General features: G+C 44.1%; 1 protein-coding gene across 1 annotated transcript in view; it reads right to left on the bottom strand.

The window, feature by feature from the left end:
- The window catches only part of myom3 (myomesin 3), a 36,751-nt gene extending 14,513 nt beyond the window's left edge, over window positions 1-22,238 (bottom strand). The window contains exons 1-13 of the mRNA XM_035526595.1: window positions 22,110-22,238; window positions 20,015-20,141; window positions 16,342-16,446; window positions 12,307-12,460; window positions 11,499-11,656; window positions 11,030-11,122; window positions 10,320-10,408; window positions 9,727-9,771; window positions 6,413-6,553; window positions 5,371-5,532; window positions 2,810-2,951; window positions 1,598-1,797; window positions 930-983 (exon numbers count right to left, since the gene is read on the bottom strand). Coding sequence (XP_035382488.1) covers window positions 930-983; window positions 1,598-1,797; window positions 2,810-2,951; window positions 5,371-5,532; window positions 6,413-6,553; window positions 9,727-9,771; window positions 10,320-10,408; window positions 11,030-11,122; window positions 11,499-11,656; window positions 12,307-12,460; window positions 16,342-16,446; window positions 20,015-20,121 — 1,450 coding nt within the window. The 5' untranslated portion in view covers window positions 20,122-20,141; window positions 22,110-22,238. The remainder of the gene's footprint in view (window positions 1-929; window positions 984-1,597; window positions 1,798-2,809; window positions 2,952-5,370; window positions 5,533-6,412; window positions 6,554-9,726; window positions 9,772-10,319; window positions 10,409-11,029; window positions 11,123-11,498; window positions 11,657-12,306; window positions 12,461-16,341; window positions 16,447-20,014; window positions 20,142-22,109) is intronic.
- Window positions 22,239-23,476: the final 1,238 nt, after the last annotated feature.

Below are 23,476 nucleotides of genomic sequence, written 5' to 3'. Positions count from 1 at the left end.
ATATAGCATATTTGTGAGACAAGCAGAAAGGCATAGAAAAGAAAGGTGTGTGTGCGCGGTGTGAGTGTGTGTGTGCGTGCGTGCATGTGGCGCTACTGGGGTGGTGAAATAAAATTCAGGGCATATAGAGAATAGCAGTTAGACAGCAGCTTTACATGTACATATGACAAAATCAATACACATTCACTAATACATCTAATGGTGTACATAGGTGTAAAGGCAGTAGTGGAGTGGTTTGTATAAACACTTTGTCCAGAACAGAATGAGCTAAATGTAGTGTGCCTCTGGTGCACATCTCAAAGAGGCAGAAACTCCTAAGACTTGGATGTACAAAACTCAGACTTGCGAGACTTATAAACATAGATATTTTGTAACCCTGATCCTTTAAGTAATAGTACATCCTGGATCTACCAGCCAGCTTGTGCCAGCCTTTTCAAATAAATCAGATCCATTATAACATTCCCCTGAACACAAATGTTAAACATGATTATCAAAAACATTTTTTAGTAGGTGTATTTCCAGAATACTACACAGTTTTTAACCAATTTTCCTGACAGATCTGATAAATATGTGGGAGAACAGCTGACAAAGCAATTATAGCTGATTTAAGAGGCATCAGCCACAAAGGAAACCTTCCTGCTGGTTCTAGGTGCAGACGGCAGTAAAAACACTCTTCGGCCTTTCTGGAGTGAAGCATAACACCATTAAACCGAGTCATGTGGTTTTCCATCATCTCCAGCTGCAGTGTTACTATGGCCCTCACAGGCTGCTTCAGATGCCTTTGCAAAGTTTAAGTTATTTTCACTCAGCGGAACCATGGAGAGCAGGAGTGGTGCGATACGTCGGAGAAGAAGTGCCCTGTGTTACCCTTTTCATCGACTGCAGGGTTTGTTATCACACCGGTGAGGGGAAACTCATGTGGTTCTTACTTTCCAGCTGGTCCTTGGTGATCACAATCTCTTTCCCTCTCTCTACCTTGACCACTGGAAGACAAGGAGAACAACAGAAATTGCGTCAGATAAAGGCGGGTGTGGGCAATACCGTTGAACAGTGCGAGAGAAAAATGGAGGTGTTTAATAAGAGGGCCTGGGGGCGGGGCCTGGTGGGCTGTCTGAACAACCATAACACCTCTCATATCAGGCTGTATGTTCCAAACCAGGCCTCATCACAAGTGGGTCATCAGAAATAAGGAAAAGTTTCACTGATTCTCAAGTAAAAGATATTTTTAAAAGGTATTTGAGAGCATTAAGATACGGCTAGGAAGCCTTCCGCCCAGAGTTGGTGGATAACATGAGTTCGGATGAGAGTCATACGATGAGAGTCATACGTTTCTCTGAAAGTCATACGTTTCTCTAACACTGAAGCCATTATATGCTTTGTCTTTGTTAACTGTTGCCTTATGAGTTGGGATATGTTACATTGTTACTGTAGTTTAAAGGAATTATGCTTTCGCCAAGTTAAAGTAAACATTATATGGACCATAATCACTGAATAAACCTATTGCAGAACATTACCTAATCCATGTAGATGGAAATCTAATTTGTCTGTTTGTGTGTGAGTGTGTCTTTAATATTTATACTGTAACTGACTAAATTACCCATAGTCCTGCTGGGCTCCATAGGGTCAGAGGTGAGGATGGGGTTGGTGGGTTTAGATGGGCGTCCCACGCCGGCCTGGTTGACTGCACACACTCTGAACTGGTACATGGTGTTCTCGTTCAAACCCATGACAGGGTAGTGACACAGTGGCTGGATGAGCTCGTTACAGCGTATCCACTTCCTGGTGCCTACTTCACACCTGAAAGAGAGAGAGAGAGAGAGAGAGAGAGAGAGAGAAAGAGAGAAAGAAAGAAAAGAGTGTCCTAAATGTAACCAACACTGCCCAAATAAGGCAATACAAATAAAAACACCAAGTAAAAAACAAGGCAATTTTTTTGCTATCCCAAAATAGTTTAAACAGTTTAAATCAAAGAGGAATCTTGCATCGTTTGTTTTTTTGCAGTCCTGCTGTGCGCTTTGGCTACATCACGTAGCAGAATGCACGTCTCACTGTGTGAATCAGGCACCCTGCTAAAAAGTTCTTTCAAACGCCCTTTTGCAGCAAAGCCCGAAAGCAAAAATTGCAACATTTTACTTCTAAATTAACCAGCATACTGGAAAATAGAAAAAAAGGAAATAATATTGACAAAAATCATGGATAATGTTCAGTGAAGTGTGCATGACTGACAGCATAATACACCATTACCTGCCAAACAACACAGAAGGAAACAAATTCTGAAAAACTTTGAGAACCTAAAGGTGTTGCTAGGAAACAGGAGGCTAAGGCACTCACAGTCATGCTTTGACATTTCATCCATCCAGAGTGCAGATGAGCCCCCATCTATCCATTTCTCTCCTTCTCTGCCCCCATGTCTCTGTTTCTCTCCCTCTCTGCCCCTATCTCTCTGTTTCTATCTCCCCAGTCGCCCTCAGAAACATCCCTAGGAACATACACATGCAAGCATGCACGTTTACACGTTTACACTTGTAGGCACACACATACTCTTTCACTCTCTCTCCATTTCACTGTCTTTCTTTTACACACACACACACACACACACACACACACACACACACACACACACACACACACACACACACACTGTAGCTGTCCATGGTTTTTATTACAACCACAGTCTTGTTGTTAACTAGTGAAGGTGTAGACAGGGAACAGAGCTACAGTGACACAGTGTCTGTCACGGCTGCCAAGCAACGCCTCCAACCACGTTATCAAGGGTTCCTGTGTGTTGAAATGGCAACATCGCACGGACCTCTCGATGAAGTATCCCTGCACCGGGCCTGCTCCGTCTGCACTGGGAGGCTTCCAGGAGAGGAAGACGTAGTCCCTGTTCACGTCAGAGCAGCCAACCTGCAGAGGAGACCCGGCTGCCCCAGAAACAGCAGCCGGTCCATCTGAAGGGGGGGGGGGGAGTGAAAGAGAAAAGAAGAAAGACATACGGAGAGAGAGAGAGAGAGAGAGAGAGAGAGAGAGAGAGAGGAGGAGAAAAAGGTGGGGAAGTGATGGAGCGGAAGACGGAAGGAAGAGGGGTCAGCGAAAGACAGGTGAGTGAGAGCATGAGAAAGAGACATACAGCAAGAGAGAAAGAGAGACATACCGTGATGGAGAGAGAGAGAGAGAGCGAGAGAGAGAGAGAAAGAAAGAAAGATTAATTAGAGGGGCTTAGAAGCACATGTCTCAAAATAATGACTGCCATCCGTCACAGCTCCCCTTGCAGGGGAAGCAGCCATCAGAAAATTCCCAGTGTAAATTCCCATCCGCCCGTAGCTCCTCGCCCATGCTAACCAGATTCTTAATGCGCACGCGCCTACTGAGATTAAGGAGCGAAGGTGCAGAAAAAGCGCTCTGAGCCCTAATTACTCTGGCCACAAGCTGCTCGGTGCCTAAACACAGACAGAAACGTCAATGGCTAGCACGCCGTCATAGCCCTTAGGAGCGCCTGCTGCTAGGGTAGATTATGGATTAGGCAGAAGCTGACCGCTGTGAGCAGCGGCTCTCAGACGAGCTACGGGTCACACTGCTACAGCTGTTGTCACCCAGGCTGTACGAGAGACTTGCAAAGCAGAGCTCAAAAATTGTGTTCAGTGTTTTCAATCTTGGGTTTTTGCAACTTTAGCTAGAAGCAACCTTGGATCATACACACAGCAAAGCCACTGATCTTTTAACCCCCAGAACGGGTACCTATGGAGGATCATTTTATTCTTTCTGGGAGCTATTTTCTGCAACATTATAGATTTGGAACCTTTTAAAGTTTCACACACACACATAACAATTAGCAGAGCTGTCAAAATGGAACTTGCTGAGAGTGTGGCACAGAATTTTAATTGAAAATGAAATACTATTTACATTCTTAACAACACATTTGAAGAAAACCTAACCATCTGCACCATCAGACAGACATTCCCAGCTTTGCAGCAGACCACTGGGTAACTACATCTATTTTTAGTTTTTATTATTTTATTGGGACCTAAATACACACTGTGTCAATGAGCTAAAAAACTATTTGGTGGTCTAAATTACCCCATTAAACTTATTTACCAGGGTATTTCAAGGTACACATCTATACACCAATCACCCACAACACTAAAACCACTGACAGGTGAAGTGAATAATATTTATTACCTCATTACAATGGCACTCGTCAAGGGGTGGGATATATTAGGCAGCAAGTGAACAGTCAGTTCTTGAAGTTGATGTGTTGCAGCAGGACAAATGGGCAAAGGCTAAGGATCTGAGCGACTTTGACAAGACCAGAGGACTGAGTCAGAGGGTCACCAACAATGACAGGTTTACATCTGCAGGGTGTTCCTGGCGTGCAGTGGTTAGTGCCTACCAAAAGTGGTCCAAGGAAGGACAACTGGTGAAGAGATGTTAGGGTCACGGGCACCCAAGGCTCATTGACGCGTATGGGGAGTGGAGGCTAACCTATCTGGTCCGATCCCACAGAGGAACTACTGTAGCACAAATTGTTGAAAAGGTTAATGCTGTCTATGATAGGAAGGTGTCAGAACACACAGAGCATCGCAGCTTACTGTGTATGGGACTGCACAGCTGCAGAAGGATCAGAGTGCCCATGCTGACCCTGTCCACCACTGCAAGTATCTACAGTAAAATAGGCAAATGAGCATCAAAACTTGCAGAGTGGCCTGGTCTGATGAATCGTGTTTTCATTTAGTTTACGTGGATGGCTGGGTGTGTGTGCATAGCTTATCTGGGGAAGAGATGGCACCAGGGCGCACTGTGGGAGGACGGCAAGCCGGCGTGATGCTATGGGTAATGTTCTGCTGGGAAACCTTGGGTCCTGGCATCCATGTGGATGTTACTTTGACACCTACCACCTACCTAAACACTGTTGCTGACTGAGTGCAGCCCTCCATGGCAATGGTACACCCATTCACAGCAATGGTATTCTTTAACGGCTGTGGCCTCTTTCAGCAGGATAATGCTAATAATCTTTGCCACACTGTAAAAATTGTTCAGGAATGGTTTGAGGAACATGACAAAGTTGAAGGTGTTGACTTGGCCTCCACATTCCCAAGATCTCAATCTGTTTGAGCATCTTTGGGACAATCTGGGAAAACAAGGATGTCCCACCTTGCAACTTAGAGGACTTGGTCCTCTGCTGCTAATGTCCATGCCTTGAAAGGTCAGAGCTTTTTTTTTGATGGCATGAAGGGGACCTAAACAATAGGGCTAACTGGCACATCTATTCATGTAAAAGGTGGAAAAAAAATAAATAACTGAAATGAAACATAACCAAAACACGATCATTTCCATCCATCAGTCCATCTAAGATGCTGAACTGCTTCTGACCTTTGACATAGACGAAAGCGCTGTGTTCTACGGTGCCATCCCAGGTGCGCAGGTGGACCGAGTAAAGCCCCTCATGCTCCTTGAGCATCCCCTTCAGGCTGAGCGTGGTAGTGCGCAGGTCTGTCTGCAGATCCACGTGGCCAGCTGGACGCAGAGGCACCCCTACAGAATGCGTCGCACATAAACCAAAACACGCCACCAAAACATCACAAACAGCACATGACTATACTAGGTCACAGTTGCGTATACTCATTCACCACTCTGTTAGAAGCTCCTACCTTGTGACTAGACTCACTGGCTGCTATATTAGTTCAGTTACAGACTGTAGTCTGCCTGGAGGCAGGCATCACCCATCAGGCACGCTTCGCCGCTCTGTTTATCACTCAGATTACAGGCCAGGTGATGACAATGCTCACGTTGTTTGCATTAACACCAACAACTGGTGCTGGTATTTTAGGTTAGCAGTGTTGTATTTTCTGCTCAGGTCATTGTCACGTTCCAGTCGTGAGTGGTCTGCCCCCTGAATAAAATACAACTAACACAATATGTGCCCGCCAACAGATGGACTACATACAGATGGGCAGGTGAACTCTACCTAAAGGATGTTGCTAATAAAATGGTGATTATAATTAATTTGATGGCAAGTATATATGTTATAGGTTGGAGAAAGGAAGCTAAGCCTGGACATTTACTGCCCTGAGGAGTTCAGATCCATCCACAGTCCATATCAGATTATTTAAGGATAAATTGGATAAATTCTGCAGGTGGGATATTTCAGTAGCATGCTCATGCTTCTGTGTGACTGCGCTGGACCTGTATGATGCGTTTAAACATCTAAAATGATGCTTCAGAGGGACATGAATAAAGAAGCTCTTAAAAGAATAATAAGTAAGCAATAATAAATATTAATAGTAAATAGCAAATAAAATAATTATCTTTACTAAGTGATTATTTTCAGCCTTTTTAAAATGTTGTTTTTACATTTCAGAAAGGCTTAAATTTCTATACACTAAGAAATGAAAGCAACCCCTAGAGGGCTCACCGTCTCTGAACCAGGTGACATCCTGCTGGAAGGGGAGCAGAGGGGAGGAGAAGCCACAGACGAGGACCAGGTTCTCCCCCTCTTTCACAAAGGTTGGAGGGAAAGTGGAGGCGAATGATGCCTCCTGGTCCAGCACTGGGCCTGGAGAGGAGAGGAAGAGGAGAGAGGAGAGGAAGTCAAATGAGGAGTTCAGAACAAACAAATCCATTATTACTGAGAAAATACTTCAGAAACACTATATATATATATATATATATATATATATATATATATATATATATATATATATATATATATATATATATATATAAAATATATATATATAAATATATATATAAAAGTGTGTGTGTGTGTGTATATATATATATATATATATATATATATATATATATATATATATATATATAAAAGTGTGTGTGTATATATATATAAATATATATATATATATATATATATATATATATATATATACACACACACACACTTTTATATATACAACAAGTTATTTAACCCTAACTGATGCAGTGAGTAGCTTCTCATTTGTTAAACAACCATGCTGAAAGACACATCCTGTGGTCGTGGAAAAGATGTTAATCTGTTTCAGAATGGTGAAATTATTGGCATGCATCAAGCAGAGAAAATATCTAAGGAGATTGCTGAAACTACTAAAATCGGGTTAAGAACTGTCCAACGCATTATTAAAGTGGAAGGACTGGGGAAACATCATCTTTGAGGAAGGAATGTGGTCGGAAAAAAATCTTCAATGATCATGATCGACGATCACTTAAACGTGTGGTGAAATCAAATTGTAGAAAAACAACAGTAGAACTCAGAGATGTTCAATAGTGAAAGTAAGAGCATTTCCACATGCACAATACGAAGGGAACTCAAGGGATTTGGACTAAACAGCTGTGTAGCCTTAAGAAAACCACTTGTCAGTGAGGCTAACCAACAAAAACGGCTTCAATTTGCTAGGGAGCATAAAGATTGGACTCTGGAGCAATGGAAGAAGGTCATGTGGTCTGATTCCAGATTTACCCTGTTCCAGAGTGATGGGCACATCAGGGTAAGAAGAGAGGCGGCTGAAGTGATGCACCCATCATGCCTAGTGCATACCGTACAAGTCTGTGGGGGCAGTGCTATGATCTGGTGTTGCTGCAGTTGGTCAGGTCTAGGTTCAGCAACGTTATGTGCCCAAAGAATGAGGTCAGCTGACTATCTGAATATACTGAACGACCAGATTATTCCATCAATGGATTTTATGGCACGGGGATGGCACGGGGATATTCCAAGATGACAATGCCAGGATTCATCAGGCTCAAATTGGGAAAGAGTGGTTCAGGGAGCATGAGACTTCATTTTCACACATGGATTGGCCACCACAGAGTCCAGACCTGAACCCCATTGACAATCTTTGGGATGTGCTGGAGAAGACTTTCCGCAGTTGTCCAAATCCCCCATCATCAATACAAGATCTTGGAGAAAAGTTTATGCAACTCCGGACAGAAATAAATGTTGTGACATTGCAGAAGCTTGTGGAAATGATTCCACAGCAAATGTGTGCCGTAATCAAAGCTAAAGGTGGTCCAACCAAATATGAGTGTGTGACAAATTTTTGGCCAGGCAGTGAGTGTGTGTGTAATATATATATATATATATATATATTTTATACACACACACACACACACACACACACACACACACACACACACACACACACACACAATCTTATATTTCTATTGATATGAGGATACTAGCACACTTACTGAATCACATTTAATTATCTCCATGAAGCAGGAGGGAGTAATAAAAGATTTCCTTTCCTCTACTCATCACAGACTGCACAAATGAACAATCCAACAACTAAAAATCTTAATTAAAGTGTGGTGGTGTGCAGCAGCGTGCATGTAGTGGTGGGGGTGAGCGTGGGATAGCCACATAATAATGACTCAAGCTGTAAAAATAAGTAGGTTACTCTTCATTGTCCAGGATTGCATGTGCTTCTAAAGAACTATAGTAAGCCATCTCTAGGAGAGTCAGGGCCAGACATTACCATAATGAGGAAAGCACCGTAGAAGTGATGCCTTCTGGGTACAGGATGGGACAGGTTTTGAAAAGGTACGATTCCTCACAGGCTAGGCTATTTGTTCCTCACAAGCTAGGCTATTTGTTAGCAACTGCAGGCCAGACAGAAAGCCACTGCAAGTGGCTTCGTGATGCAGAGTAATAACTTGTAGCTAGAACTTCACCGTAATGGCTTTGAGAGGAACCTGGAATGTCTCCATCTCGAATTTGCCTCATATCAGCGAGACCATGACACACCACGCTCAGTGGAATTAGCTCAGGCGCAACCTGAGTGAAATTAGCTCAGGAGCTGCATGTGGTACTTCCTCTGATGCCGTGTAGCGTGCGCTGCATGTGATTGCCAGTGCCACGTTAATGCCAACCGCCCCACGTTTAAAAACACCCGTTAAAAAACACACAGTACATTTCACACGCGCTGCTCCAAGGCAATGAAGCGCGGTCCTCAATGCAAATAGAGTTATCAATCGCAAAACCATGCTGTTCAAACTCAGCTGATTAAACGCAATAAGTACATTTGTGAGCCCGGTCAGACGAGCTACGTGGACAACACCTGTGGGGGCTGAGATCATGCCATTACGCAAACCATATGCACAGCATGCACACACCCACTAATAGGCCAGTACAGGAGAATGCTTAGCACAGCAGCTATCCAGAACTTCTAAAGAATACCTGTTTAAACTACACCCCCAGAAAAAGGGCACCCCAGGGCAGTTGATGGAAGTCAAAGGCAGAGACGGTTTAATCACAGTGCAGCGAGTGCCGCTAGCTGAGGGAGGCAGTTACTGTGTTGCTTTGTTGGGTGGAAGACAACCTCCCATAGCACTACAGGGTGTGAGACAGTGGCATATAGCTGGCTGCAGAGCTAAGAGCAGGACCAAATGAATCCCAGCACCTGTGATGAAATATACATGACTCTGCAGCTGAAATTGCTGTGATCCATTCACTCACACACACACACACTCTCTCTCTCTCTCTCTCTCTCTCTCTCTCTCTCTCTCTCTCTCTCACACACACACACACACACACACACACACACACACACACACACACACACAGCATCCTACACCTCCAGCCTGCAGTCATTTTGTGCGGATAAAAAAAAAAAAAGCCGTGTCTGAGTGTTCAAAGTGTGCCAGCGCCTCTGTCTCAGCCGAGGAGATGGAGACCTCAAAAGGCAGGGGAAAAGGGAGAGGAGTCATTTTTCATTAGGAATGGTGATGTCGACTCACCCGCGGTCTGGGCGCGCAGCAGACCGGCCTCCGTGCCGTGATATGCTGATTTGGGAAGAAGGAAGGTATGTAAAAGCAGGAGAGAAAGCCAAGTCAGTCACACACACGCACACACATCCTCCACCCACTCTCCTTAAACAAATTCTTAACAATCAAAGACCACTGTGAAATCGAAACTGTAAGGGGCAATTCCTGCTTGAAATGCTTCATTATGTTTCAGTGTGTATGTGATTATTGGAGATGGCATGACAGGCTGATGGTGTGCTGCAGGCTGTGCACTGGAGAACCCGGCAGTAAACACGACTCATGCACTGATGAGGCACTTATAGCATTTTAAACAGACATCTCTCATTCACTGACTCAAAACCCAGCATGCTCAAATAATTAACTTGGAAACTGTTGGAAACTGATTAGATGAATTTTATTTGACCCGGACTTGAATTAAGTTAATGCGCAAGTGTATCGTGGCATTCGGGTTCTGAAAAATGTTTGAGTAGTCTGGAAACATCTTCCCTGGTAATTGGTGAAATGAGCAGTCTGTTCAGCAGTTAAACAACTGTTAAGCGGCCATGAAACGCAAGTGAGTCCCTCACAGTTCACCGCCAGTGTGGCGAAGGTACTCGCTTCACCCAAGCAGCTTCTAGCCACCACTTTGTATTCCCCAGCATCGGCAGGGCTACACCTGAGGAAGAAAGCATGCAGACAATGAAGCAGCCCCTCTGTTCTCCACCCGAACCCCACATTCATCAGCAGGGAGAACGAACCAGCTCCCCTCCACCCGAACGCCACATTCATCAGCATGGCGAACGAACCAGCTTCTCTCCATTCTCCGCCCGAACCCCACATTCATCAGCCAGGAGAATGAACCCCGCCCCTCGATTCTCCGCCCGAACCCCACATTCATCAGCAGCGTTTCAGCTGAGCCAGCCTAGTGCAGGCTGGAGCGGTGATAATGGTGAAATCTGGAGAACGTTTTAAACAAATAACGGAAATGACACTTAAGACAAATGAGTAAGCTAAAAGTACAGACGGTGGTCTCCTTTATCTACTGCTGAAGCACATGCCTGCAGCCACGTCTTTAGCAATAAAGATAAACGTCACTTACATTTGTTATGTCTAAAACTCATATGTAAGATCAGTGAAGATGAGACGCCTGAAAGTGGCCAACACCTAACAGGCTTTATCTGCACCAGCAGTGTTTAAAAGTTTTAGATGCAATTATTTGAGAGCAATTTCTTTTACTGACTTTTTAAAAAACTTCTCTCTTTGGTTTTTGATTGACTTATTTTCTAAATGTAATTACCTTCTAATCTCCAGGGTGTTGAGGCCGTATTTCTGCTGCAGCTTGTAGTTCCAGGGCTGTGGTGTCTCTCTCAGAGGCACGTTATCTTTGTACCTGTCAACCACAACACCATACTCAGACATGTCAGAGATCGTATGGAAGGGTTAAACCCCAGCATTGAACATTAGCACTGTCTCCTGTCCAGTACTTTTATAGGAAATATTCACAAATGACTTTTCATTCCACCAGCATTGTCTTGCCCAAAGTGCCTGGTAGAGATCAATACTGGGAGGCAACTGGGGTGAAAACACAGGCCACTTCGATGTAATACATTGCATTAGCATTCTGGAAAAGACACCTAAGCCCATCTACTGACAAGTCTTGTAGCACGTAAATCCATAAAGTTTATGAAAAATCGATTTTTTTGGGTGTGTGTGAAACCGTAGATCCTTTCTTGCATGAATAACAAATGTTTGGTGAAATCACCGACCAGGTGATGCAGGGAGCCGGGCTGCCCTGGGAGGTGCAGGAGAGTTGGACAGTCATGCCCTCCCACATGGTGTGTGGGCGCAGGGGGATGGGGAAGTCTGGGGCCTTCATGCTCAAGTCTTCCAGAAACCTCAGGTGCATGGAGGCCTTTCGCTGTGCCTGGGGGCAGAGATCTCCGCTCAGGGGAATCACCCAGATGGAAGGATGAAGGGAGGAACATTGGTGAAGGGAAATACCCTTGGAGGAGCTCCACTGTCTTCCCATAAACATTATAAAGTCCTAATGAATAACTCAGGAATAAGGAATAAAGAAATAACTGTCAGCTAGCTAGGTGATTACACAACATAAAGGTAAGCTTTCAAGAGCTTTTGTTTGCTGACTATTGGCAGGCCTCAAAAAAATCCAACAAGCAATCAAAACTGTGCCACATGCATTCACCCAGTTCTGTCACAATTTCTCTCATGATAATAAATATCATTATGGTTTGCTTTTTAACCAACCAGAAAACGGGATGAAACCTCTCACCCTAAGACAGCAGAAAAAGTTATTAGGTACAATCCCGCACAACAATAACAAAAACATTAACACGGCTGACAAATAAGCCGTGGGATAAAGGCTAGTGGGAAAGTGGGTTAGCGCGAGCTCATCTCGTTGCAGCTTCATTTGACATTAGCGGCGTTAGCTTTTAGTGGGAGAACTATTGTTTTTAGATCGACAGGATCCGAGCCATGCTGATGCAGCTCATCACATGTGTAGCAGAAGGTTCTCTACAGGTGACGAGAATAACGCGTGCAGTCGCTTTTCTTCACCTCTCTGCGCAGCGCCAAGCGGTCCACCCGCCTGCGGACCTCGTGTTGGTTGCGGATCACCTCGACTTCGACCTTTTCGGCCTCGTTACCAAAAAGCGTCCACTGGTCCCTTTGGCGGAGCTCATCGTCAGCCAGGGTTTCCCTCAGGACCTCCCTACAGACCACACGGGGACGGTGGAAGTGCTGGTTTGAGGTCAGTCTTTCGCTTTCTCTCCAGAGAAAACCACATGCAGTCCTAATCCACAACCAGCACCACAGAGCTTAGTCGTCTAAACCTTAAAGGGTTTCTATTTAATTAGCTGTTTGTTAACCTCAACACCAAAAAAAACAAACAAACAATCCTTTTCTTTCAGTTCAATCCTACATGGCATGTAGCATGCCATGTAATGGAATTGTATTTTCATTTTTGTCATCTGTGACAGTGACACTATTTTGGAAAAAAGTTGCTAAAGTACTATAAAAGCCTGGGTCGTATACGAAGGACTCTGAAGGTCGACGCTGGAAAGCTGACAGACTGTGTTTTATATCGAGCCAGATCCCGTTTTGCACCTTTTTTTGTGGCTTTCTTTCCAATAGCACTAAATCAACAGCGTCCGAGGTTGATTTGAGCCGTTTGAACTTTTCTCTCAGCAGGAATCCAGCTCGGTGTGCACGTCTACCCCCGTGACATTTGACTACCGCTCGCCACTGAAGTGCTTGCGAGGAGTGGGGTAGGCTTGGCTTTTTAGCTGAAGTGTAGCCGAGGAACACTTGAAAACACTTTGCTCAATATGTTGGATTTGTGCTTAGGCAGATAATATGCTAGTTATCCATCTCTCCGGGACTACTATTGGGTTTTGTACTGTACACTAAATCATGTTTTGTGCTATAAAGCAGCACCTTATAAACCCAGTCAGCGCTCTCAAAAGTTAACACAGCTGCCAGGACTGTAATTTTGAGCGTATTTCAAATTCAGGTTTGTTCCAAAGCAACCTACATGTAAACACATCAAAACAAATTGCATGCCTTATTATTTTTTATGAGACTACCATTACATTAAACCCACATACTTTATTGTACATTAGGATCTGCTCATAATTTTGTGACCTGTGGGTTTATAGTACACGCTCGTACAGTTCTTTAAAGCATGAGCATTTCCACGAGCTTGCACTCCTGTGTAGGTACAGACAAATATGGCAACTAATCTCCGGGACCCGCTTTGAGCTTCACCAGCCCGATTGCTGATGTTTGTGTCTTTATGCAGGTATTGCCACACTGCTTAGATGGTGGGGCAAGCCTCAGGAAAGAAGAAAAGGCTGAGAGGGAGAGGGAGGTTTCAGGTGATCGCAATCTGGAGCTTTTGATTACTTGGCTTCTGATATGGAAGTGGTGATCTGAGTGAATATGCACTTTGATTTGGTCAGAGTACTCCCCCATCTCTCGGAGCAAGGGCCTGATCCCTCTCTCTCTCTCATTCCCCCCCTCTCTCTCATTCCCCCTCTCTCTCTCTCTCTCATTCCCCCTCTCTCTCTCTCATTCCCCCTCTCTCTCTCTCCCTCTCTCTCTATCTCATTCCCTCTCTCTCTATCTCTCATTCCCCCCTCTCTCATTCCCTCTCTCTCTCATTGCCCCTCTCTCTCTCCCTCTCTCTCTATCTCATTCCCTCTCTCTCTCTCTATCTCTCATTCCCTCACTCTCTCTCTTACGAACATTTCTCTTTCTATAACTTTTCCATTCCTGTGCAGGCTATAAGAAGACGAACAAGTATGAAATGGAAAGATATGGTAGAAACCAGCCAACACAACAGTAAAATCAGAGAGAAAATATTCTACATCTTCTCACTCAAATACCCTCCCCCACATACACACCCACCCCTTCACCTACCCATGCACACAAACCAACCTTCCCCCCCATACGCACTAATATCAAAGCAGTTGTTCCATGAACGAGCCCCATTAACCCTCACATCATCCAGAATAAAGATAAAACATGAGGAAGCAGGCTGACACCCTCTCTGGTCACACGATAATCTCAATAACCCTTGATATGATGCCCAGAGGGTAGCTCTGTCTCCCAGCAGTAAAGGCCATCCACAGTAGGGATGATGACATCAATGCTTTCCTTCCGAAAGAGGAACTGCTCATCTGATATAATGGTGAAAGCCATGGATTAGAGCCGGTGGTAAGGATGTGGATTGTGAATGATAGGCTTTCTGTCCCCACAACGGGCTACAATGTCACAGCAGAGGGCAAGCGATTTAGGAAATTTACTTACAAGTTAATCAGTGAATGAGAATAATGAGAGGCACTGTGGCTGACCGACTAAATGGGCTAAAACAACTTTATGAACTTTAGTGGAACTTAAGGGTCTGGAATGGATGGAAGATGAAGGGAGATTCAGCGCTATCCACCATTTCTTCTTCCTCTGTCCTTTACTTCTATGGTTGTCCCACCAGCTCCCATTTTTTCCTGTCTTGAAAATCTTCCAAAATTCTTCATGCCCGATTTGGCACAGTTGTTGATAGCGGCTGGAGCACAGTGACTCATTGGTAAATGTTAGAACTAACTCCAATGCTTTTCTCCTCTTGTAGTAATGGTTTTAGGGAAATGGGCTCCGCCTGGTTTGCCTGTAAGTCCGTGGTCTTCAAACATCACACATCTGGAATATCCACCCTCTTGTGTGCTGTTCCGTATGCTGCCTGCACAAACACAAACATGCTCCCACTCGTAGGAATATTGCATGTATCTAGTTTACATGTTAATGGCATGTGCAAACAATGGTGTCCAATTGATCTCAGGTTCTACTCCATATTCAGTGCGATTCTTCTGCCTCCTCTTCTCCAGTCAGTCTCATTTGCATCTCGCTCTGCTTGATCCAAACTGGAACTAAAAAGCTCGACGGGTCTGGTAAGCCTAGGCAGAGGGTCTTGGGGGCCACGCTGGAGAACCAGACACAAATGAGGGTATGATGCTCAGGGAATAAGCACTTTGTGGCACAGGTCACGTCTGGCTGCTCTGTTCTCCCAGCATGATATGACTGTGAGACCTTAGAGACCTTTCTCTTTTGGCACGTTTTTAAATGAGACTCTTATGCAATAAGGTGGCTGTGATTCAGAACAAGAACAAACAACAAACCATAGCAACAAGACTTGCTATGATGTTCCATATCAAGGAACCATAGATGCTGTTTGTGTCCTGCTCGACTAAGTTTATGGAGCTTTACTGCTAGCAGATGTCACTGAGGACATGGATCTGCCTGAGGTTCACCACACTAGCTAGATGTAGAAAGGAGAGTCTGATGTTCTGTACATGTGCATGTACTGTAGTGGAAAGATGTCAAACTCAAATCCAGACTCGCACCTTTAAAGCTTCGAGACATGAAACAAAGACACTTTCTTTTTGTTTACCATGTATACCATAATGAAGTACGATTGTCCAGTGATGACCCGAAACCCCATTACTTCTTAGTTATGTGCTTTACCTCTTGATTATATTTAAAGATATTTAAAGATTTAAAAGTGGAGCGGAACTGAGATAGTGTTTATCAGTGATGTATATTCTGTTTTGTAGTAGTAGTGGAAGGCGAAGAGAAGGGTTCCACCACAGAGAGGCATGAGTCATATGTCCCAGATGCAGGGCAGGGGTGCGAACCCGCGGCCTGCTGAGAGGCAGAGAGCGCGGCACCTGGTCCGGCCTGGTTGCTCAGGCCTGGAGGGCTTGATGGAAAAGGTGCCTGTGGAGCTTTGATTGATGCGGGCGGAGCCCAGCAGGAGAGGGTATCTTTGGGCCATGTGACATGGCAGGAGCTGGTACGCTTGCCTCTAGGCCAGATCAGTGGTTTTCATGGCGTTCGCGGTGTATTTATTGCACTGGCCCCAGTCTGCAATCCGGATTTGCTTTTTCTGTAGTGCAGGACTCAGAACGGGTGCCTGCTGCCCTATCCGTCTACAGAACACCATTGGGAAGGCTGTGTCATGCTGCCATCATCCAAGCAGTAGGGAGGCTGTGTGCGCGTGCATGTGCGTGTGGTGTTATAAAAGGGGTTTGCTCTGTGTACCATGTCCTGTGACGTGGGAATTTGGGCTCCGTTAGAATCTCCTTTACTGACATGATGTCGCCGGGGATGATGGGATAGAACTTGCAGAGGGAGGCCTCTTCATCACTGGGAAATACACAAAACAAAAACAACAGGATTCAATGAGCAACCAAGAGTCAATGCTGCTACAGGGTCTTTAGAGCATTTGATTGATGATTCATTCCATATCTAACTAGTAGTTAGACAATTTGAACTGAATGAATGGTGATGAATGACAAGCTCAGAAACTTGACAACAAACCTTTTGGCAATGACAACAAACCTTTTGGCATGAAGCGTGTATATCAATCACTATCATTAGTGCAAAATCTTAGACATTGAGTTTGACATGTCTTCATCCGTCAGACAGTGTTAAATTAGATCAGATTTGCTTATCTAACACGACGGTGTCTAATAATATATCACTTCTGTTTATACTATTGGTTTGTGCAGACCTAGCAGTGGATGTTCTGTCTGTAGCCAATAGGGGGCTCTGGAGCATTATACTGAGTTCTGACCAATACAGGTTTTACAGGTTTGGAGCGTTTTTAAAAAAAGAAATTGTATTTTTATTTTTTATTTTTTATTATTTTTTTTTTTAGATGGCTGTTCTTTAGAAGACTGATTGATTTCTTAATGGAATGTGAAGGATCTTGGACCCATTATGTGGTCTGAAAAAAATATACAGGCTATTTCTTTTTCTGTAGTTCACTAAACAATTCATTTTCATTTTCCTGCTGTTGTTGTAAAGGCTCATGACAGAGGTTAATTGTGTTTTATTAAGTCAGATTGTGATATAAGCATGTTTTTAGAGACTGGGAGAAAGAGAGAGATTTACAGCAAGTGATGGTTAATTTCTTCCTATATCCAACATTTCTATTCTATTCTATTCTATTCTATTCTATTCTATTCTATACCTGCACATTTCATTATTAAATTGAGAAAGTCACAGATTACAGGAAAAGAAAAAGCTTGCCAGTTTAGTGTGAGGGGTAACATCTTGAAGGTTAAACTGTTAAAGGAAGATCAGAATATTTCAGTATGATATTCAGACAACTCACCTGTAGGTCAAAGAGCAATTCTTACAGCTTTACATAAAATAGATCAAAGGTCATTGTTTATTGTATGTGTAAGGCCACACCTTCTGGTCTGAAACCATTGCACAATGCTGATCATCCACTACGTCACAGCCAGGGAGGGTCACTGAGTCTTGCCTTTATGGGAGCACATGCTGTGAAATGCATACCAGCCAACTAACAGCGTGAGGCTGACCATGAATGGAAGGTGGAACACCAGCTTTGCTGGAATGCACTGTATCCAGATAATCAGGACTATTACAAGCACTTGAATGGTAGAACTGGTTGTGTTGGAGTAGAATGTGGTTTGGGCAGATCTCTAAGCTGGAAAACCACTGGAGCTTGTGTCCTTCGAAACCATTTTTAATGTACCCAAGACACTCAAACTGTGCTCTCTGTCTTTATTACTGCTCCAGGGTGATCAAGTCAAGAGTCAAGTCAGGAATTTGGTGTCATTCCATCCCCATATGGGAGTCTGGTGAAAAAAAGTAAGAATAAGATACAACATTGTCTACAATGCAACATGGTGTTTACAGGACCACACGGCATTTCTAACCCGAACAGTGCAGAGATTGTTGAGGAGATATAACTGCTCTGAGACAAATCAAAGCCCGTTTTGGAGCAGTGTGTGTTGCCCCTGGTCCTAGAGGGCCACAGTATTGTATGCTTAATGCTGTTGCCCAAGGACACACATCTCGCTATCAGCTGGGGATGGTGCTCACAAAAAGTCATCAGCCAAAGGACCAGCCCAAACCAACCCCCGATTCTCTTGTTTCTGAAATGCTAACATTGTCCCGAAGGTAAGGGTTCCTAATACCAGTCATGGAGACCCCATGTTGTGGGAATGTGGAATGTGGTATTCCTGCGCTAACACACCTGATTCAGCTCATCAGGTAATGACTAAGCCTTTCATGAACTAGAGCAGGTGTGTTAGACTACAAGAACACACAAACACCTTCACAGAATGGCCTCTCAACACTGGAGAATTTGTTATATCAGTGCATGCATATAGGAAATATATTTTATTTATTAGGCAGGGGACAGTATACTGTACATCTGTAGAAGATCAGATCTCTGATTTCAGTTATCGGAGTCTGGTACCCAGACTCAAATCAAACTAGAACACCCAACTCTAACACACTTCACACTTCATTCAGCCCTTTAAAATCTTTTCAATGCCTTGTTTGGTTCGGTTACTAATTCAGATTTGCAAAATATACCCTGTAAGAGGGTTTATTCTACAAGAAGAGGGCTGGTGATCACTGCTCTGGAGGCTTATATCATGCATATTAGAAGTCTGAGTCTGTAGTCACACACACACACACCCCAGTTTACAATGTGACATTATTAGTGAAGGTGTGGCTTTCTCACATACAAGTGACATTCACCAGATCACGTGCTGAGAAGAGAAGAGGAGGTGGAGTGTGTCAGAGGAAAACCAGAAGTCCGTGGCTCATTTTAGGAACCCCCAGAAATCGCAAGCAAAACAAAAGCAGAAAAGGGAAGTTAATGCCGTTTGGCTTTGTAATGTGAGCTTGGTAAAACAAACAGCCAGGGTGAAACCCACACGCGCGTTACACGCTTAGTTTAGTTTATTCTTGCTGCCAACATCCACCTTGACTGTGAAATCCGTTTGTGAAGGGGAACCTGGGCAGTCAGCACAATGGCAGGCATTATCTTTCCTTTTCAATGGAAATGCTGTGTATCCCAAGCACAACAACTGTGCCACATACATACCACGTTGTTCCTCACAGGACTGCATGGAATATCAGCTGCATGGAAACGGGCGAAGAGCATGGCCTGATGTCCATGTAATAACTACAAGCTGCACGTTGTCCTCAACTGAACCGTTATAGGTAATTGATATGATGCTCCTTGTGTTTATGAGCATGTGCATGTGTGATTTGTATGAGCCAATGAGTCAGAGCTTTAATGGGGATTGAGGTTTTGGCACTGGAAGGATGAAACATGTCATAGGGCTACCGTGTCATAGGGCTAACTGTTCTTACAGGGTTTGTCCAAAAAGAAAAAAAACAGTTTCCCTTCCTCTGTGAAAACTTATAATAGTTTAATAAATATATATTGTATATATTTGTATGTGTGCACACAAGTGCGTGTTGTTATAAATCAGTCCTGCCCCTGGGTGCACATGTCACCTCTCAGTGATCTAGGAGTAACCCTGTTGGCAACGTGCTCTTGGTGGAAGTGTGTTGAAACCCGGGAGGAACTCATTCTTGCTGTCACTTTGCCACAGTGCTCTGTCACTTATAGGAATGGTGTTATTGCCAAGCTGATTAACTGAGCCCACAGAACAGCCAGACAGGACACAAGCCATAAATAAAATCTTAAGTTTTCTTTTACAAGCAATTACATGAATAGTGTTTTACAAAGGACAAGGTCTGATGTATAAAGTAATGCCATCATAATTATGGTAATTCAATTAAATGAGTTACACTTGTTTCTTGTGTTTGGCTAATATGACATTGAAACAACCAATGATGCACGGAGTGTGTGTGTGTGCGTGCACGCATTAGCTTGCATGTGTGATGACTCAGGGTGGATGGGATGTTACGCCTCTACCTGGATGTAAACTTCTTCTTCCTGAGCTGAGAGGACAGTTCCATGCTGTGAGACATCTGCTCCTCCTGGGCCTCCAGGCAATGAAATGTTACTATTTTGGTTGCCATGGCAAGCTGATGACCACCACCTGCAGCAGAGCAGAAGAGCACAGCTGTTAGAAGGATGGATGGACTGAGGTGGAGGGGAGGTACAAGCTGAGTGAAACTGATAGACCGGCACATAAAGAGCAGCCACTTTAATCTGGGAATGAATGATGGTGACCCCAGTGACAAAAAAAGTGATAAAAAAGGTGCATGTGGTAAATTACATGAGCAAATGGTTAATAGTTAATAACAATCTGCAAGACCACTGAGCACCTGAAAGACTAGAGGGAATACCAGCCACATTACAGGAAAGTGCTATGTCAGCACAGAATTTTCCTTCAGCGTGCAGGCTCTGTGGTAATATAAGGGGAAATGATGAGCATCAGAAGGAGAAGCGAGAGAGAGAGAGAGAGAGAGAGAGAGAGAGAAAGAAATGAAGAGAGAGAGAGAATAGGGGTTGGAATCAGAGCTGAGAAGTTGAGAGGGTAGAATCTGCCTTAAATATCGCTTCGTGGCCTGTTGAGTGAATAATCATTCATTTGATCAGCTCTGCAGTTCTGCTCACTATGGCATACAATCATTAATCACATACAGTCCAAGGGAACGCAAAACACAACACAAACACACACACACACACACACACACACACACACACATACACCGAGCCAGCCCAGCAGAACTGGGCCACTTGTGAGGGATGACTTTGTTTACGGTGGAACCTGCCTGCACCACCTGTGTTACTGTGACAAGCAGAACCATTAAGTTCGTTCCTCACCACCTCTCTGAAGATTATATCTGTAAGGCAGGATGGGAAAGAAGGGATTGGACTCCCACCTCCCACCCCGGGTCTGGGTGGAGGCGGCGATGATGGGAGGGGGCGTGTTTGAACACATGGAAGAACAGAGGTGCTTGCAGCGCATTAAAATTGATCTGTCATCAGCTGAGCAGCCTGCGTGGTCTCCGTGACTGCCAGGGAACAGCAAGAGGGGTAAAAGTCCCCCTGGAAATAGACTCCAGCAGTCAGTTGCAGAGAACAGGAACAAAACGCACTTTTTGGGGATGGGTAGGATGGGAGGTTAGATAGATGGCTGGAACTGTGAAAGGTAAGTCCATAAATGCATTGGGGAAAGTATGGTTCATCATTTTAAAAACTGGATTACTTGTGACAGCTCAGCCTGGCAGAGATAGAGACGTTTAGTCATATACATACATCGCACTGCTGCTGAGTTTTGCTGCACTACAAATTACTTGCAGTTCATGTATAAATGATTTTCAATTTACAGTTGGATTGAGCCTTCAGATTAAGACGAAGCGAGTTCTCTCACGCACCGTATGCATGTTCTTTAAAGCAATGCGCAGATGGATCTTTGGAAGTTTGGAGATGATGTTAGAACAGTTATGTTAGAAGTCAGAGACTAGTTAAACAGCACATGCACTAGGACCATACCAAGTTCCTATTCTTATATTCACTGCGCCCAGCCAGCCCTCTAAACTCACCTATCAAGACACTATTCACTTCCCAATCACCCTTCACCTGCTCTTTGTTACCTACTCCCTACGTAACCCCCCACAGGTGCTCGAGTCCAGTGCTTTACATTGATGGCCCCTAACCTGCTGTTATGGGCTCTGCCAAGCCTGCTCCATCCCAACATGCTAGTAGCAGTCTAGCCTGCTGAATCAGCATTTATTGTTTGCTTTTGCCATAAGCTGCTTAGTTTCATTGTGTGTGTGTGTGTGTGTGTGTGTGTATGTTGGTAACCACAGTGTTTTATTAACATCACCCGCCCCTCCCTCCTGACCGTGAGATCCCGCTTTTACTGATTACGTGTGACATGCACCATGGCTGCTTGTATTCTTATATTCCTAAGAAGGCCAGGGCCCGTTCTAGGTGCTAAACCAGCAGCCATAAGTCCTATAAGTCTTATCAGAATGATTTGACCTGGAATATGTATATGTCCTATTCCTAAAGAAGATGAAATGAGAAAATGAAAAGCAGATAAGTAGGCACTCACGTTCGTCTTCGGGGTAGAGCTACGTCACCAGTCTGTAAGGTCCTCGAAGGGTTTGTATTTCTTGTTCTCTCTCTCTCTTACTTTCAATCTCTCTGTCCTTCACCCTGTACTCCACTCTTTCTCTCTCTTTCTCTCTGTATCTGTCTGTCAATTCTTTTTTCTCCACTCTCTCTGTGTCTGTCACTCTGTCCTCCACATTCTCTCTCTCTCTCTCTCTCTCTCTCTCTCTCTCTCTCTCTCTTTTTTTCTCTGTTGCACCTTAAGATCTCTCAGCCTGCTTCTCTTCTGTCTGTTCTGGTCCCCCCCGTGTGCCTGTGTGTGTGTGATTGGTGGGGGGAGAGGGGGAGGGACGTGTGTGGGTGTGTGGGTGACCTCTGGACACTGACCGTCCTTCGCCAGGGGAATGCAGCATTAACAAAAAGCACCCACCTTCTCAAGACGATAAATATAGATCTGTAAGATCAGCCACGATGCCTGTGGCAAAGCGGGAATCCAGTCCCTTTAAGGCCGCTGTCCAGTCGTGGGCTTAGATTAAGACCAGTTTGCACCATGCAAATCAGTGGGCAGTGAAGAAGATGGTACCAAGGGGTTTTAAACTAGTTCTGGACTAAAGAGCCCTATTAGGCATATGCTCTTAGGTTGTGTTATCTCAGTCTAGTTTCAAGTTTCTGATTTCATGTTTCAAGTTTGTCCCATACATAAAAATATACAGTGTATAAGACTTGTTGTGAAATGTTTGTTAGTACTCCAAAGCTATACAAATTAAAGAACATGAAAAAGAAAACTACAATATGTGCAATAAATATAGATGACACATGATAAAAATAAAAATATGATAAAGATTATGTACATAAAAAATAAACTGGTTTACAATCAGTCTAGAATAAACATCAAGGGGATCTGGCCAACATTTGAAAGAAACTTATATGGTGTTATATTTATCTATTTCACAAAGTGTATTAATGTCTAATGTTCTGCTTTCTCGGTGCATGCACTGGAGGTCACGCATGTTTCATCAAGCATCTCTCGGAGCTGGACGCAGTTCTCACAGGTCCAGATACTGTCTGATTCATCTCTTGCTTGGATCCTTCCATGTCTTCCGTTCTCTGCTCCATCTCCACTTATAGGGGCTGTTGATCATTTGCTGGGTTCTTAATGGTGCTGGGTTTCCACAAACTCATATTATTCACCAACACTCATTTGAGTACGGAAACAGCAGTGGACCACTCAAGGCCATTTCTACAGGCGCTCTCTCTCTCTCTCTCTCTCTCTCTCTCTCTGTGTGTACATGGTTGTGTGTCTTTTTATTTATATGTGTTTATTGTCCACACCTGCTCCTGAAATATCAAAGTAAACAATGCAGGGAG

Source organism: Electrophorus electricus, chromosome 5, assembly GCF_013358815.1.
Source record: "Electrophorus electricus isolate fEleEle1 chromosome 5, fEleEle1.pri, whole genome shotgun sequence".
In the NCBI taxonomy this organism is placed as follows: Eukaryota; Metazoa; Chordata; class Actinopteri; order Gymnotiformes; family Gymnotidae; genus Electrophorus; species Electrophorus electricus.
Note: the sequence above shows the minus strand (reverse complement) of the source record. Positions and strands in the feature narration are given on the sequence as shown.